Below are 17,519 nucleotides of genomic sequence, written 5' to 3'. Positions count from 1 at the left end.
TGCCCGTGCATTGCTATTCCCGCAACAGTCCCTCCAGCAATGAAAATGGACCCTGATAAAAGGGAGGGGGGCACGTGCATGTTGATCATAGTACTCCGGATATTTCGATCCTATCCACCTTTATCAGAAGGGAAATCAAAGACCTCCTTGTGGAAACCAATAGAAAAAGAAAAGCTATGAGCCAAGAAACGCCATAAATTTCATATTTCCGATGGACTTAAGATTATTTTTGACGACGTTCAGTGTTTTGATACATAAAAGTATACATTAGGCAGGCTACACCGCCATTCCTCGATTAAAAAAAAACATCTCTTTCGGTTTTGTTGATTTTTTTGTTTTATACGTCAGAAAGGTTAATAGAATACTGGCAGCCAGAGAAAAAGATTTTATAACTAAACAAGCACGGTTGATATGGTTCAAACTACTCATTACTAGGCCACGGAACCGAAAAGAAAATTTTCATGGCAGGAACATTATGTCCACAGTGCCAAAGACAATCTATTGACAGTAACAAATCTATTGATAGTAACATTCAGTAGTATGATGGTACTTACTGTACAGGGTGGCTGAGTCTCTCTCGGAGCTATCATCGCTTAGAAACATCAGAAAAGTGCGGTAGGCAATGCAAAAAGCCTGAAATAAACCGATAAATGTTCGTAAATCGCCAGATAATCTTCTTGGGACATGTCTCCGGAGCGGTTCCGACTCGGGACGATCGCCCGACGGCCGAAGGCACTCTGGACCCACCCGAAAAAAAACATTTCAATGCAAAATGCACCAGAAGTTAAGATGATTTTGTGTCCTCGAACAAAAAGTTGTGACAACATCGATTCCAACCTGCGAATTCGATATTCGAATTTTTGACAGCGGCGCAACCGGCGCACTCGAAATGCATTGTAAATTATTGCCCGGTCCGGAACACCCGTATCGGACGGTCCAGCTATGACATGAATGAGCCTAGTGACTTACCGATATGGCGAGCACCATCAGAATGTACAGTACGATGTACCACACCAGTTTTTCATTCGTTCCAACATCCGGGACATACCAGATCAATGCGTACACTACAGTGAGAAGTAGAGTCGATACTACAATCCTGCAAAATAAGGCAGAAACGTTTTGAGTTGTACAGAACCCTGTCTTCGTCCCATGGGAAATTCATTAGAAGTAACAACATGCACATTTAGTATCAAGAAACAATTAGGTACCGGTGTTTTACTGCATGTACATGTGCGTGTTCTTTGTTATCTCCGCGAAGGAGGTTCACCTTCAGTCATCGCAGAAATTATAGAAACTAGTACTGCAGGTCGATGTAAAATCTCATTTGTACGTTACCATGGTTTTGTCTTCCCCCATCGTGTGTTTGTCCTGTCAATCAACGGACCCATGACGACATTGCATAAGATGTCCACTACCCTACTGCCGAAAATGATCGACGTTGCAAATAAAGGTGGCATCTGAAATATAACAAATGAATACACATGAAAACCTTCAGCAAGCCTGTTCGATTTAAGAAACGAGATTTTAGTTTAGCATAGGCAAAAAGTAAACGACAAAGTCTTAAACTACACACATTTGGTTTCATTTGATTTGATTAGATTTATTAGGCAGTATAAAGACATACCGTCAGGGCTACTCAACTGGCCAAATGCTATTACAAAAGGAACTGCAAAAAGAATATTTCGGGAAAAAATGCTATTAAAGTCGTAGTATACCAATGGCAAAGAAGAAAATGTGAAAGAAAAGAAGAATCTACTGTTCGGTAGACCACACTCTGTGCTTTTATTCATTTGTTCAACCTTCCTGACCACATAATGAATGCAACATTTTTTTGCCAAACATTTTTTATTCGCACGCTCGCATCCGTTATGTTGTTCCCAGATTTCATTTGTCAGAGTGTCATCCATATACTCAAATCAACATGGCCTAATACTGAATCTGTTTACCTGTGCCACGTCCACCAGGAATATGCTAGTGTACGCCCCGAATACTGTCCATATGACCTCAATTCCAACACCCCCGAAAGCGTAACACAACTTCTCCACGACAGACATGGTTTTCGTTGTCTTGGCTATCTCGGTCATGGTCCGGCTGTTCTTGGAACTGAGAACACTGAAAAATGCAAGTTCAATACTTTTTTTAATACTATAAGATACCTGAAGTCAGAAATAAACATTCATGTTTTTGGCATCATTGAAGACCACATGTTACTTTGTCAAATAGTTCAGGTACAGGTAAAGGTACACATACAGGCACCTGTACCTTAACCTCTTTACCGGTACCTGTGCCTGATGTTACGTTCAGGTACGCCGCACTACTTACGTGTTGCATGGGTTAAAGGTCATCAAACAGAAAGTAGGTCATGGCAGTAGTAACACCAAAATGAAAAAAGGTGGTGTGTAGTGCTTGTGCAAAGGAAGGTCAAGTCCGAAAATGGTTCACCTTGCGTTTTTCAACAGTACTGCAGCGGGCTTTGCATTTTTGTGTATTGGTATGTAAGCAAAAAAGTGACGGAAAGGTTGATTGATCTTCCTGATTTTTTTGTAGGTGTGTAGATGTTGTGGAACGGAGGTCAAGTTCAAAAATGGTTCCCCTGGCATTTTCCGTCGGTACTGTAGTGGGCTTTGTGTGGATGTGTATTTGTAGGTCGCCATCATAGCTCGAGAAGCTGTTGATGGTTCTGTATGATATCTAGTGGATGTGTAGGGTTTACAGGAAAGGAGGGTCAAGTTCGATAATGGGCCTTCTGGTGGGTACCTAAGGTACTGCAGCGGAGCTTCAAAATTAGGGGGCGAATTTTCTGAAAGTGTGGTAGATATTTCATGCCACAGGAAGTAAGTTGTGTAAGTTTGGGCCCCCTAGCGGCTTGTTTAGAACTGCAGTTGCTGTTTTTGTTTTGACCTTCGGACATAAATAACTTGAGAAGGGGGTTACAGTTCGTCCTGATGTTTAGTATGTAGAGAGCTCAGATGGTGCTCTACATAATCAATGACTTATTATGCAAATTAGGAGTTAATTTGCATCATTAGTAAGGAAATTTTGTAAATCCACAGCACTTCATAATGGGACATTTGACTGTGTCCCCGAAAACAGGTCACATAAACAGAGGGCCCTGCCTAAAAGTTATTGTTAGGTCATGTAAATAAACAGATGGGGCGCTCACTACTCTCAAAGCAGAGGCGTGGGTCCTGCGGGGTTTGAACGTGTTCAGTTTAGGCATTTTTGTCCAACACACGGTTGGCGACATAACGAAAAGGAGACAAAACGGAAAGCCTGACAAAAAGAACATAAAAACACGTCAAAAACCAGCCGGACCCACTCCTCTGCTTGGAGAGTACTCTTCTTCAAAACTGCACCACTGCTAGGTACGGAAAAGTCACATGTACTGTGCCTTTCACAATGTGTAGGATATGGAATAAAGATTTATTCTATTCATATATATTGACTGTACCATTTCATCATCACACATGTAACCCCCCCCCCCACACACACACACGTTAAAGCTCTTCTCACTACCACCCAGACTACTGCCAAGACTCCACTGTTATTATTTATAGCATTTTCACCTGGCCCCCTCAAACAACTATGGTGATAATAAGTAATCCACTTGCTACCCAGCTGACACTTTATCATACTCCCCTATTAATGCATTACTATTTATATCAATTTCGTTTGTTTTCATCTCATATAGTTTATATAAATTCCATTGTTTCCTGTTCAGTTAGGTATGGTAACGTTAGTTAAGGTTTACTATTTATCTGCTATCATTTTATCTTTTATTTATTTCATGCTATAATATTACTTCTATGAACTTCATTGGTTCCCACGCACAAGCTAATACTGTTTCTTTTATCTATCACTCCTAGATTTTAAATATTGGTTGCCTTTGTAATCTCAATCTGCGTTAATTGTGTACTTTTAGCACTCGGCGCTGCCGATGTACCGCCGCTTCAAAGGTGAATTAAGTTCAAAGTTCTAAGTCCAAGTAGTATATATAAAATATTTAATGACTGTTGCTGTTTTTAAGGAAACTATCTAAACCAAGCTGAACTTATTATATCAGTGCTCTCTGAGTCTATCTACATAAGAATATGTCCATTATTTACATATTTGATATTGATGTTACTGTATGTCCACCTACGGTAGGGCATGTTTAATGTGTCCATACTAATGTCTAAAGACTGACTTACTGTTAAATTGTGCTCTTTAAAACTTATGTACAGTGTACTTTGAACACTAAATAGTAAAAAGGAGAATAACTTACAGCACATACCTGTCTGGTCGGGCAAGTTGTTAGGAAGGGAAAACTGATGACCTGCTTTACGCTCGAAACGTTTCCCGATGTCAACAAGCTACCAGCTTGACCCAGTATTTGTGTGCGCATGCGGAGTGACGCTGTGGACTCGGGCGGGCGAGGGTCGGTGATTCATATTCTCCAAGCAGAGGTTTCGATCGGGGGTTAGTAGTGGCCGGGATTTTTGGAAGGAGTGAAGGAGGCGTTAAAACCCAGGCCACCCCCCCCCCCCCCCATCGAAACCTCTGCTTGAAGAATATGTAATTCGACGGTTGATTGAAATTGAGATCTATCGCTCGGTTGTGCAGTTATTTTGCTCAGGTACTCATCGTTTATTTCGTGCGAGTTTGTTCTAAACTGCTGCAAGTCTACAACACAGTTTCACATTTCTATCCCACCTTAGGAGACTAGCTATGCAAGGGTTGTTTTGGGGTTATGCATGATGTGGGTTCATACGACAGAGGAAAAAATAGATCATCAAAAAATAGGCATTCCTAAGGTCAACAAATGACAAGGCTGTTCAATACAGGCTTTTGGCGGGTACAGTAATAGCCAGTAACATGGATGTCATTCCAATCAGTTTACCGGGGCTCCCATACTCGCTCCCTCTCAAACCATGGAGTTTGCAGTGCGGTGATGTGGATTGGATGCCTATTGACATAGTCAGCTTTACATTAATGTAGACTAGCATGAGCTACCTGGGAGAGGGGTGAACTGTTGGGGGAGGGGGTGACAAGTGTCGGGCAAGGGTGAGGTATGGGCTCATCAATCTCTAGTTAAGTCGTACGTTTTGTCGATAACACAAGTCTGTTTGGAGATTGCTGGCTCACATTGATTATCTCCATGAAAAATGGACATATAGTTTTGGGGGTGTGTGTGTCTGTGTGTTTGTGTTTCCGGATCATTGTAATCAGCATAACTCATGAACCTCTTGATGGATTACGATGATATTTGGTATGGGGGCGGGTGTTGGGAAGCCGTAATTTAAGGTCGATTTTGGACCCCCTGGTATGTGACCTTGGTACTGCAGCAGAACATCCGTTTTTGTATCTTTTGACCTGGACGTGCTAATTTGGTCTTGATTTTTTTGGTGGCAGATAGCTTGTTTCAATCGCACTAGATCTGGGTCCAATATAACCTGTTGCCCTATATAGCGTACGTCGTACATATTAAACAACATTTAACAGGGACCCGCCGTCGGGCTTTCTGAAATCTTCTTATTGTTATGTTACCTGAGATTCCATAGTATGGGAGCCCCGGTATTAATGTAGCTGAATAGGATGACCCCCAGGCTATTGGTCCAGTGGGACCGTCCAAAAAGGAGAAGTCAATAAACACAGAAGGCACATCCACTATCCTGTCTATTATTAGACTACACGAGATGCCACATAACACATAATAACTATAGCACATTGTATTTTCCTTAAGCAAATCACAGTACACATAGTTACAAAGGGACCTTTATTACGTTTTCCTCGATCCCAAACGGCCCTTGCTGTTCCGTCTTTGTACAATGGTAAACATTCCGTTTCTATGTAGACTATGTAGTGGCGACTATGTGCATTGAGCACTGACGTCACTACAAAGCTGCGTTTTGCTGTTGACTGATGGAGACTTGAACATTTCATACAAACTTGGATAGGAGTCTGAGACAGTGTATGTTAACCAATTGTATGAGAGGCAAACTTAACTTGACCAATAACTGATGAAGATCCCTATGTAACTACATCACTGGTATTGCCAAATAGCGGGGAGGGGGGTGACGATGGTACAACGCATACCTAGCTAACGTTATCTATTGATAGATAATAATAGCACCTAGTTACCAAGCCGTGACCTATATTTATTCCTTCACCGAGGTGTATCAATACAATTTCTTCATTTGATTTAGTGACTAGTGTATTTTTTCATCCTCTTTGTCTGTCTATTTAAACAGGTGGCGTATCATTAGTTTGTTTCTTTACACCCACGCACAAAAAGTTACAACCGATAAACTCATCTTCACAAGCCCTATACCCCCTAAAACACATTGGCACCCTTAGTATATCGATGATGTACCATCAGATGATAATTACGAACATTTTGTCTTTCTGTATAATACATGAACATTTATCAAAGCCCCCTCCCTCTTATATTACATATAAACATATATATCATGAGACATATATATCATGAGTAAAACCCAATTGCCTTTTACCTTAAATAAATACTATGATCATACAAAATACATTCCCTTTGTTTAACCTTCTCCCTGCAGCCTAACTCTGTAACCAATATAAATCTGCTGCCAAAAGGTTATGTCAGCAAGGAGAAGATTAAATGATAGGTCAGATTGCAGTCAAGTCATATCAACAACAATTCGTATGGCCTAAGAGTAATTTCCCCAGATATTTCACTGCAAATGAAATGAAAATGAAGAAGTGTCAAATTATCCCTATCTGAAGAAATGCTTGATATCAGCGATATGTTTTACAGATGTGTCTTCCCTACAGCTGAATGGACTACGTAAATATTGGAACTGTAAAGTGTAACACAGGAGAAGTACATTCAGTGAACGGAGGCTTGTTGTTGGCATAGGTACTACGTAGTATTAGGTACTCAACTGAATGGTGAAGAAAAGAAATAATTGGGACAAATTCCGTGTTTTTAGATTTTAGAATGCAGTGTTCTCTTCCAAAGTAACTGGGAGCTGCAGATGTTGCTCTGATCTCATCTCTGGAGTTTGAAATCCGGAATCTGGCGTCTGGATTCCGGAATCTCCGAAGTGAGATCCGTTGGAGATTTCTCCGTTTTCTTCCACCGGTGCTGTAATGGCAGACGGTAATTCCGGATTTCTGTTCGCATCGAACATGTCGGGCTTGCTGGGGTCTCCCACTTTCCCTACTGCCACGCTCACCTTGTGTCCAGATAAGACCATATTTTTTCGGATTCGAACCTCCTCCGTTTTTTCCACGTACACCACACGAGTCCCGTTGTAGCAGAATGTTACCTGTCCGTCGTGAGCTAGCGACAGTCTTTCCACGTCACCCTTAACCTTACACCCTAGTTCAAAATGTTTTGATATCTGCATGATTCGAGGCAGACAGGGAATAATGGTAGGGGATGTCTGAATATTTTGTGTATTTTAGTATAAAAAGTTAGTCACTGACCAAAGATAGTGGATGCTATCTAAAATGTGACCATTTACAAAACTTACTCAGTTCTGAATGGAGTTTAAACTGTAAACGCCAACACAATAAATTGGACTTACCCAAATTTTCGACTGAACAGCTACAGTCTTTTTCAAGGAGTGAGCAATCCACTGCTTCTGTGACGTCACGTTATGCAGATGAGACACGTGACTCGGAGAGCAGTGGATCATACGTTGCAGAAAGTCTATGGCGCCCTCCGTCTCTGTTGAGGGATGGTTGTAATGCACGGATGTAGATGGACTCCTTAATCCCTCTTGCAAAAAATTCTGATTCTGTGTCCAGGATCTTAACCTTGTCCAATGAAACCGAATGTCCAGGCGACTCTAAGTGTATGTGCTTAGAAACACAAACGTCCGAGCACAACCTCTTCTGAAGTTTCTAAACACATACACTTAGAGTCGCCTGGACATTCGGTTTCATTGAATGTCGCAGCGTTTCTCCCCCTGTATATTTAGGGTCTCAGTGCCATTGCTCAGTGACAGCTGAATGATCTGAAATTTGGCAAAGGGGAACTTTCGAAATGTTTGGTGATTCAGGAATAGCCCATTGCCCATTCATGCAAAGGGTTGATTTGGAAGAGGCTATTTTCACATGGGGAGAGAGATGATGTCTGTGTTTTTATATGCTCCCTTACATACAAGAAAAACCCATTCGAATCAGTAAATCAATCAACCTTTATTCAAGTCAAAATGTCGGACAAATATTTGACAATTTTGCTGTATAAAATTGGAAGTAGTCAATTCATTTAGTCATTTTGAAGTAGTATTTTAGTTTGTAGAAGAATCTTTTTCTCATTTTGCCAAAATGTTTTCTTGTGATTTTTGTGTGATTTGATAATTTTTCATGTGACAACATGTCTGTGGACATCTTAAGCCATGTTGATTTGATTGTATGGATGACATCCTCTCGGAACCCAAAAACTGATGCGAGCGTGCGAATAAAAAAGATTTGGCAAAAAAAGGTGCTTTAATTCATTATGAAATCTACGTGGTCATGAAGGTTAAACATTAAATTCTGACCACTGTAGGTCCTATAGAAACATTCTGGCATACATTTGTGGAAATGGGGCCTAACAGATTAAATTACAGTGCTAACTTCCACATCTCTGTGCGGCTTGGTCAATGCATACGCAGAAAAATGTTTTTGTAGTGGACTAGCTTTACTGCTGTAGTAATTTCACATCACTGTGTGGACCAGAGATAAAGAAATGCCACTGATACGTTAACGGTCGTCGCCTTTTTACGTGTATTACCACGCTTTGTACAAATACAATCACATCTGCACAGATTGAAGGCGAGGTACGAAAATATTCTGGCATCTTGGATCACATTTTTTTTTTTCTTTTAGTGTCTCTCTTAAGACAAGACAGGATTCACAAAGCATAGCCTGAGGGGGGGGGGGGGGGGTCCACAAGGACTAGCAAATGGTCGCACAACTCACTTGCGTATGCATATGCCGTCACGAGTAGAACGAACGCTGCCAAAACTTTCAGCAACAACTTCTTATTGTCTTCCCCTAAAAAAAAACGAGAAAAACAATCTGTGCGTTTTACAGTGACTCCTAGACGTTGTACAGTTAGACTTCCAAACTTCAATCCCAAAATTTTCCGAGTTTTGCTGCAGGAAAACTCGCGAAGGATCGTTCTGAGTCAACTCGCACTGGTTCATACGTATACCTTGCCGTCTGACCGGTTTACCGACATTAATTGCTGCAGTTTCTCACAAAGTCGATAGGTATGGGGTGGCGCTTCTCCATAGCCATGGCACCTGTTCAGTGTGAGCGGTGTCAGAATCACGGTATCCCAGCAACGGTGGTGAAATAAACTACGCTAATCGCAGGTGTTCAAACGATTGAGGTGAAATTTGTTCTTCAATGACTCACAAGATCAAAGCAGATATAGAAACTTCAATCAATCAATCAATCAAAGTTTATTGCACAACAAATGTAACGGGTATGGCAAGTTCGTAAGTAGTACAAAATGTATAGACAATACTAATTGATTCTACAAAACTTAAATCTAAGCGCTACGGTATCCAACAAGAATGATAGAGAATACATATATGGAAGTATATGACATGATACACAGGAAACATCAATTGTTTTCGTCAGAGATTAATCGATTTCTTTTTAGAATAGAGGTAGATATGTATTGGCCTATGTACAAGGAAATTGTGTCAGGACATGACATAAGTAAATTAAACGTTTCTGGGCTTGTCTTAGATGGTAAGGTTATGTTTGCATTGCTCGTGATAACATTCATGCGTGTCTGTCTTTCTTCAATGTACGTGGGACATGTTAAAAAAAAGAAAAAGTTTGACATCTGTATAGTAAGTACATTCTTATGGACAATACGCTAAAATGACGGCTTTTAGCAAAAGATACTGCGGCTTTCGAAACTCACATGATCACCTACTGCACACTTTCACAAATTGTGGGCAATAATAGGAAAATGCCGTACACACATAATCCAGTCTATAATGCTTACGTAGGCATATAAGCGTACACGTGTGTCATTATACAGTCTATAGCATAGTTTCCCATAACTAGCCAATCACTGTGCTTCATCCAGTAGCGTAATGTCATAGAAGCAGCGGATCGCTTATTCCTTGACAAAGACTGGAGCTGATCATTCAAAAATGTGGGTAAGTCCATTATGTTCTACCAACACAGATGAACTTTCAAGTGAAGAGTCACTGTGTCTTTCCCTTCAAAGAACCCGCCCGTCCCGCCGGGCACTGCTTTGAATGCATCGTCGAGAAACTAGCAAACTTTATTTTCTGGATATTCTTGTATATGCATTGTACACCTTGTAGTGTACAGTGTATTAATTATGTAGTATCAAACAAGTTATGAAAGAAACAAAAGTTAATATATATAGTACCTGAGAAAAAATGAATGTGTTGTTAATGAATTCTTTTTTCAAGTAGTCATTTCTAGGATTGTCAGATCAAGATAAAGCTGTTATACAAAAGTTTACGTAATTAATTCAGGATGCATTAGAGTTAAGAAATGAGTACACGATGTCCTTTGCCATGATCTAATGAGAAGTAAAATTGCACATCAATCATCATAATCCACTGTTTTCTGCATCTGTAGTTGTGGAAACCTCTTCGATAGATATAAGTTATGCAAATGAGGGCTCATTTGCATGACTTCTGCTTTGATGGTGGGTTTTGTTTATCAAGACATTTGCAGGTAAGGTGGAGATTAACATTAGAGATCAAACTTGAAATTGAACCAAATTCCATGGAAATTATATACAGTATATTGAATTTCATCTTTTAAACTCCATTATTAATTTCTCGGAGGTTCGGCCTCTACGAACTCTTGTTTTGAAGCTGTGACGTCAGGATTATGGAACTGACCATTTCAAACTAGGGGTCCCCAAGTCACTAAAAAATCGTCCCAAATCTTGTTTTTATACCAAATCTGAAGGTCTGAAATCTAAAATTCTCATCAATCTAAGATTATCACTATATTTTCCGAGAAAAGGCGTTATTCAAGTCTTAAATAGTGGAAGATAAGCGCATGCGTAACTTCAGTTCAGTGACCTTTGGCCTTGCCAGCCTTTTGGTGTCTTCCCAGTTTATTTGAGACCCTGTGGTTTTCGGTGGTGAATTCGGAGTATATATGCGGAAATGTCGATAGCTGAAGTCGTAGAAGAGCTGGAGGGGATTGCTACTATTGATTCCGGGAACGAATTCCCTTACTGGGGCGAGGACTCAGCTGAAAGTGCGGAGAGTGAGAGCGACAGCGAGGAAGACGATGGTCATCGAATTCGCAGACGGGGAGAAACTCGAGTTACTGCCACGCCAACAGCTTCAAATGAGCCCCGCTTGGAGGGTGGAGACTGGCCGAGTCTAGATAGCGACGGCGTACCGCAGGGTTTCAGTGAACACGGTGGATTCAGTGACCAGGTGATTTCATTTTTACAGTTTCGCGATAATTCACATTCGTCCGAATCAAATGGGCGCCGCCATCTTGCAATTGGGATTATGACAGCTTCCAGTGTCGTGCCAAAAAAGGGCCTTTCCAAATTGTTGCCAAGATGAGCTAGGGCCACTGTGTGTAATCTTCTGTATCTGTATATATATATATACTGAGTAGCTGGTACAACCACCATTAGGCGTAACACACCAGCTTCGCAGGCACGCGGCGTGGCAGCAGCTGGTTACTATATTACACCGAACGGCCTGCTACACATAGTCTTTGCATATCTGACTGGAACCGTTCTTAAAGCTACTTAGTGAGGAAGCTTCTACAGTACTTGATGACAACGAGTTCCATTTGAATTCTACTATGGTTCTCGAAAGACACAAATTTTTGTACACATCAATCTTTGGCTGATAACTCTGGTACTTGAAAGCATGACTATTTTTAGTCCTCTTCTGAGCTGGCATTAGATACTTATATAATACATGTATATAGTCTTCTTCTTCTTCGGGTATGAATCTGCTATAGTAGTGCAGTGCTGCTGGGATGTTTTTTGTTTGTTGATTGTTCCAAGTTGTGTGGGGTGGGGGGGGGGGGGTTGTGTTGAGAGGATGTGGGGTGTGGATGCAAGGAGGCAAGGGATATAGTTAATAAGGTTATGTTTAGAGTGAGGCTTAATGTTAGGGTTAGGGTTGGATTAGGGTTATGGTTAAATCTCCAGAGTTGTAAGGCTATATTGCTACAAATACGACGACAATAATAGATAATATTTCTATATCATAAACTTCAATCTGCTTTCTATTTCTTACTGTGATCGACAATACTGTTCAATGTTGTCCTTTTGAAAAACTGATGTTAAGGTTTGTTTCTTGAATAAGATAGTTGTTTCTGATATCTTTTTATCCTAAACTGACTGCATGCTCTCTTTTCTTTTGCCTTCATAGGTCAGACTGTCAGATGACCCAAAACCTCTGGAATTCCTGACTCTCATGGTGCCTGACTCTGTTTACAAGACCTGCACAGAGCAAACCAATAAGTATGCCAGAGATTACCTTGCGGCCAACCCCAAAGCCGACCATAAGGGTTATTCCAGGGTGCACGGTTGGCCTGATGAAGGTATCTCCGAGGCGGAGATGAGGACTTTCCTGGCGCTGAATATAGAGATGGGACTTGTGTATCAAGAGGACATCCAGGACTACTGGAGCAGGGATGAAGTGATGGAGACACCCTTCTTCCCATCCATCATGAGACGGGACAGGTTCCTCCTCATCTTGAAGTTCTTCCATCTCAGTGATAATTACACCTACCATCCTCAGGTCAATTACGGCTTGTGACACTCGAACGAAACGCTGGAACACAGTTCGGACCGTTCCATTACGAAACGGTTTTGGAGGGGTACATCGAATATTATGTATTTCAGTAATAAAAGAACTTCACGTCATTTTTGGCACTTGAAAAACTATTTAATACGTTTTTATACGTCTTCTATTGGCTTTGTTATCATCTAAGCGTAATACTAATACCAACTGGTACGTCATAACCACGAACGTGGTTCAGTCGCAGCGAGGGCAAAGGTTACAGCTGTACGTGCAGCATGGTGGCTTTCCACTGTGTTTTATTCCGGCCATGTGGCCGGGGGATCGAGCCGATCATTTTTATTTGGTCAATGAAGTCAAACATTTGTAATGAATCTAACATCTTCAAGTCACTGATTACGGATCGCAAAGAGACAGGCTTTTCTATCCGAAGGAAGTTGTTCATAAGTGTCTAATTTGATAAATTGTGTGTGGGCTTGTCTGGGTCCCGGCCGACTCACACATGCAAATTGCAACTTGAATATCCCAACATATGTTATAGAAAGTGCACATGATTCCTCAAGTACTTTCTCCCATCGACATTTTAACATTTATTGCACTATATTTCGGGACATCACTAAAGACGTAATCATTATCAGTGCAGTACATAGGAGAAGTGAACTGTGGGATATGGCTCCAGGGGAGCAGTGTAATGTGGGTAATATTGAGCTGAATGCAATCTTGAAGGTAAATATTTATTCACGTACACGGCTCGGATACGGGCCCGGGTGATTCTTGAACGGCATCTTGACGGAATGCATGCAGACAAGGAACCCACCACCAGGACAGTGTAAACAATGTTTTCCAACACTCTCAATAGGGCGGCTTTGAAATGGTGAGTAGCAATTATAATGCTTATTTATCGGTTCAGCATGTAACAACTCTGGCTTGCAATTTAGTTTGAAACATTGGCTGGGAGTTATGTGTACAGTACACAGTACAGTTATGTGGACAGTTATGTGTACTACAGTACAGAAATAGACGTTAAATAAGGAGAACAACAACAGTGCTACAGAGCCTACAGAAAGCAGTAGAGACTGGGGCTCAAGCTCTGTAGCACTGTTGTTGTTGTTGTCCTTGTTTGACGTCTATTTCTGTACTGTAGTACTTTACACATAACTGTCCACATAACTGTACTGTACACATAACTCTCAGCCAATGTGCCTTATCAATGACAAAGTCTGTATCTATGAAATGGGAATGGATAAAGCAAAAAGGCATATGCCTTGCAAGGAGTCATACTGTCCTAAGGTGGAACAGTAGTCATGTTCCTAGATATTGATACTACATGCATATATGGTCTTTGACAAGAAATGTATACTTGCAATTCTCCCTAGCTGGACAGATTTGACAAACTCCAAAAGAATGTATTGGATGCATCTTTTTGAATGCTTATTATAGTTTTTATAGACTGACTGGCTATATAGTCTATAGCCTAGAACTTAAATTAAGTATGTATGCCCTTGGAACAAATAAGATAAGTCAAAAACATGCCCCATACTTAAATGACATGAAGTTACATGTGTGTGCAGTCAAAACATCCATTTTTCACAGGTAAACAACAGTCTAACTCAACCAGCAACCACTTTATGAACAACACCTGCTTGTCAAAGTCAATGTTCATGTTGTTATTACTATTATTTGCTCTCACTGCACATATAAAATTAGTAGTATCACAAGCTAGCTGACAGGAAATGGGATGGATGTTGAGCAAATGTTTTGAACATTTCTGTAACTTGTTGCTGTTGCAAACTACATGCATGTACTGTATATTACAACCATGCATGCAGTATACATTTGGCATATTTGTTTATTTCTCATATGTATAATACCATACATTACCTCCTGTCATTTATCATGGAGGGTTTAGCTTTATATTCATTAAGGAATGAAGTTGTATTCATTGTGAATTCCTATTAGGAATTGAAGTACCTGCTGTGATGGGGTATTTTGTAATGATTTGCTATGGCCTCATAGTTTTAAAAATAGTAGACAGTCTGAACAGAAAGCCAGTTAGGGAGTAGCTGTGCAAGCTATGAGATAGGGACTAACTATATCTTAGCTTAGGAAGTAGATAAAGATGACACACTCCATTTTCTTATGTCTTAGGAGTTCATTACATAGAGGGGGACTGTAGGTTATGTAATACTATATTGTAGCACTTGCAATTTCAGTCAATGGCATATACAAAATGTTGTGTGTGTGTGTGTCTGTGTGTGTGTGTGTGTGTGTGTGTGTGTGTGAATGTGTGTGTGTGTGTGTGTGTGTATGTGTACTACATATTAAGGTTAGAGATAGGTTTGTATACTGTGGGTAAACTGCAGCACAAGCTACATTTCTGGACTGATTTATTCCACTCTCACTGGGTTGGTCCCCCATTCTTCTCAATAAAGGGTTCAAGGTTTGTCTCTCCTCAAACATGCATGGGACTTCCTTCTATCAGCCTACCCAAAGAACATCTCTAGCCAAAGTTAGGTTTCCATTTTTCACCTGAGTCCAGTGAGGAAATAGGTGAAAGTGCCTTTAACAATGGTGTATCCTGGGGTTCTGTCAGGGATTCCAAGACAACACTTCTAGCTTCAACAACCCTAAACACAAGTCCACCGTGCCACCAAGTTTAAGTATATCTTATACATTGTAGCTGGATGACTCCTTGAATAGCAAATCTTCATTCTGGGAACATTTATGTGACATTTGACAATTCTGTCAGTCACCATAATCTATCCTTAAATCAGAGTATCTGCATGCTTGGAGGAAATGAAAGAAGCACATGTTAAAGACACTTCATTTATTCTACAAATTCACAATGACAATTACTTTACAGTGTATATTATGTGGTACAATACAGGTTTATGTATTTGGTTAAACAATAAATGTGTATCTACTAGTATCTTCTTTCCACCCTGTTAATGCAGTGATTGCTATTGTGCAATCTCAAGTATTGAATCCTATGATTTGATAGTTGTCATATAACCTCAGGTTTTCAAAATATTTTCTTTTGATGTAGGACTTTGCTCAAGGATGTCAACACAGCACTGAGGACTCTGCTTATCTAAGTACTTCTGCAGAAAGGACAGTAAAGCTCTTCAGGCTGTAGCCAAGGACCTGTGATAAGTCAGAATGTCACCACTCCCAATGGAAATACATGCATACTTTGATGGACAGCTTTAATCATGTTATTTCTGATACCATGTGACCTTACATGTTCTGATTCACAAACATTTATTCAATGACATGAAATACATTGATGTTATTCAGTTATGCCTTAATTTTGCTAAGGTCAGAATAAATGGTATATACTATATATGGAGCTGAAATTGCTTGTTGGAAAGCAAAATATTAACAAGTTATGTTGTTTTACATTTTTGCCATTTTAAAGTTCACCTTTAAAGCTGAATTTCAAAGCATTATCCTGAAAGATTACATTCATTATATGTAGTCAGATAAGATTATGTGATTTTATTTACATGATGTTACAGTGTTTAAATAAAGAAGAGAATTAATATATCCATGTCAATTTACTTGTGTACAGTTTGATATTCTTAGATCTTCCCATCATGTTTTATGATATTCTACTCTGTGAAATAGCATAGCAACAACCTATACTTAGCCTGTTTAATGTGTTTTTAGTTCCTTGAATTGTGGATGGGCGGAGTGATTCAGTCTGCACTAACAATTAGGGACTCACTCATTCAACCATGTTGAATACATGAGGTGTATTTTGTATGCATGGGACATGTTGAATAATGATACACCTCTGTTAGATACTGTGGAGGTTTGTTTTGCACTTGATGATCCAATATTACATTTTTAATCACAACATTGTGAATGAGCACATACAGAATAACTGCTTTGTAAAATGAACTTTTATTGTGGTAACCAAACATCAATAGTGTAAATCACTGCAAACAGGAGCATTGTAACCAGTATAAAACTAGGTAACACGTGACTGCTGAATCATCCCACTGCAACCTGCAGCTACCCTTTCGTAGGAACAGATACTGCAGGGATCGGTATCTAATTACCTTACTACCACTTGGCAATGACTTCATATGGTCCAACAATTCATCTCGATCAAACAAAAGGTGCATCCAGTATGGTGCATGTTGTTTAGGCTCCCTCAGCCCTACTTTATCTTGCACTTCTTTTGCACTACATCTCTGAAAAAAAGACATTGTGCCTTTTCACGCGATTCGAAATACTGGCCCATGTGCCGCTCTTGTCGTTTCTTGTAACCTTCCGTAGACAAAAAGTTTGCCACGTCTGTTCTCGCCCATTGCGCCTCTGTGCCTTATGCACATTTGCTAAGAGCATCCTTTTCACCCTTTGCTTTTCAGCTCTCGTTTCCTTCAGTTGCGATGTGCGTTAGCATCCGAAACTTTGGCACGAGAGGCTCTGAACGAGACGCTGAATGTCTACTTAAACTCTGTATTTACAGTTTTGTACGACTATCAAGTGAAATACATATGTGTCAAGCATAAGCTATCCGAAAACGTTGTTTCTGTTGATTTCCTGACTGCAGGAACACAGGAAGAGGCTTTAAAAGAAATGAAAAACGACGATGTACAAAATTTCTGCCGGCGTCCGCCATTTTGTAACCAATGGTAACGTTCTCTGATTGGTCAATGCTGAGTGGGCCGTACCCCCATTGCGCCATGTTTGACACGGCGCTTTAGACGAATCGCATAGTCAACTTTACGGGCTCAAGCCCAGCTCAAATTAACAAAACTGTTTAAACAAGGACTA

General features: G+C 40.3%; 1 protein-coding gene and 1 long non-coding RNA gene across 2 annotated transcripts; one reads left to right on the top strand and one right to left on the bottom strand.

Moving 5' to 3' along the window:
* Positions 1-917: 917 nt before the first annotated feature.
* LOC136439839 (uncharacterized) lies at positions 918-4,449 on the bottom strand. Its single transcript, XR_010756582.1, has 4 exons — positions 4,274-4,449; positions 1,947-2,112; positions 1,336-1,457; positions 918-1,096 (listed from the first exon to the last, which is right to left on the bottom strand). It is a non-coding gene; the product is annotated as an uncharacterized lncRNA (long non-coding RNA).
* A 6,631-nt stretch (positions 4,450-11,080) lies between these two features.
* Positions 11,081-12,752, top strand: LOC136439540 (piggyBac transposable element-derived protein 4-like). Its single transcript, XM_066434959.1, has 2 exons — positions 11,081-11,402; positions 12,363-12,752. The coding sequence occupies exons 1-2, from the start codon at positions 11,124-11,126 to the stop codon at positions 12,750-12,752; spliced, it is 669 nt and encodes a 222-aa protein (XP_066291056.1). The 5' UTR covers positions 11,081-11,123.
* The last annotated feature ends 4,767 nt before the right edge of the window (positions 12,753-17,519 follow it).

Source organism: Branchiostoma lanceolatum, chromosome 8 (genome assembly GCF_035083965.1).
Source record: "Branchiostoma lanceolatum isolate klBraLanc5 chromosome 8, klBraLanc5.hap2, whole genome shotgun sequence".
Taxonomy (NCBI): Eukaryota; Metazoa; Chordata; class Leptocardii; order Amphioxiformes; family Branchiostomatidae; genus Branchiostoma; species Branchiostoma lanceolatum.
Note: the sequence above shows the minus strand (reverse complement) of the source record. Positions and strands in the feature narration are given on the sequence as shown.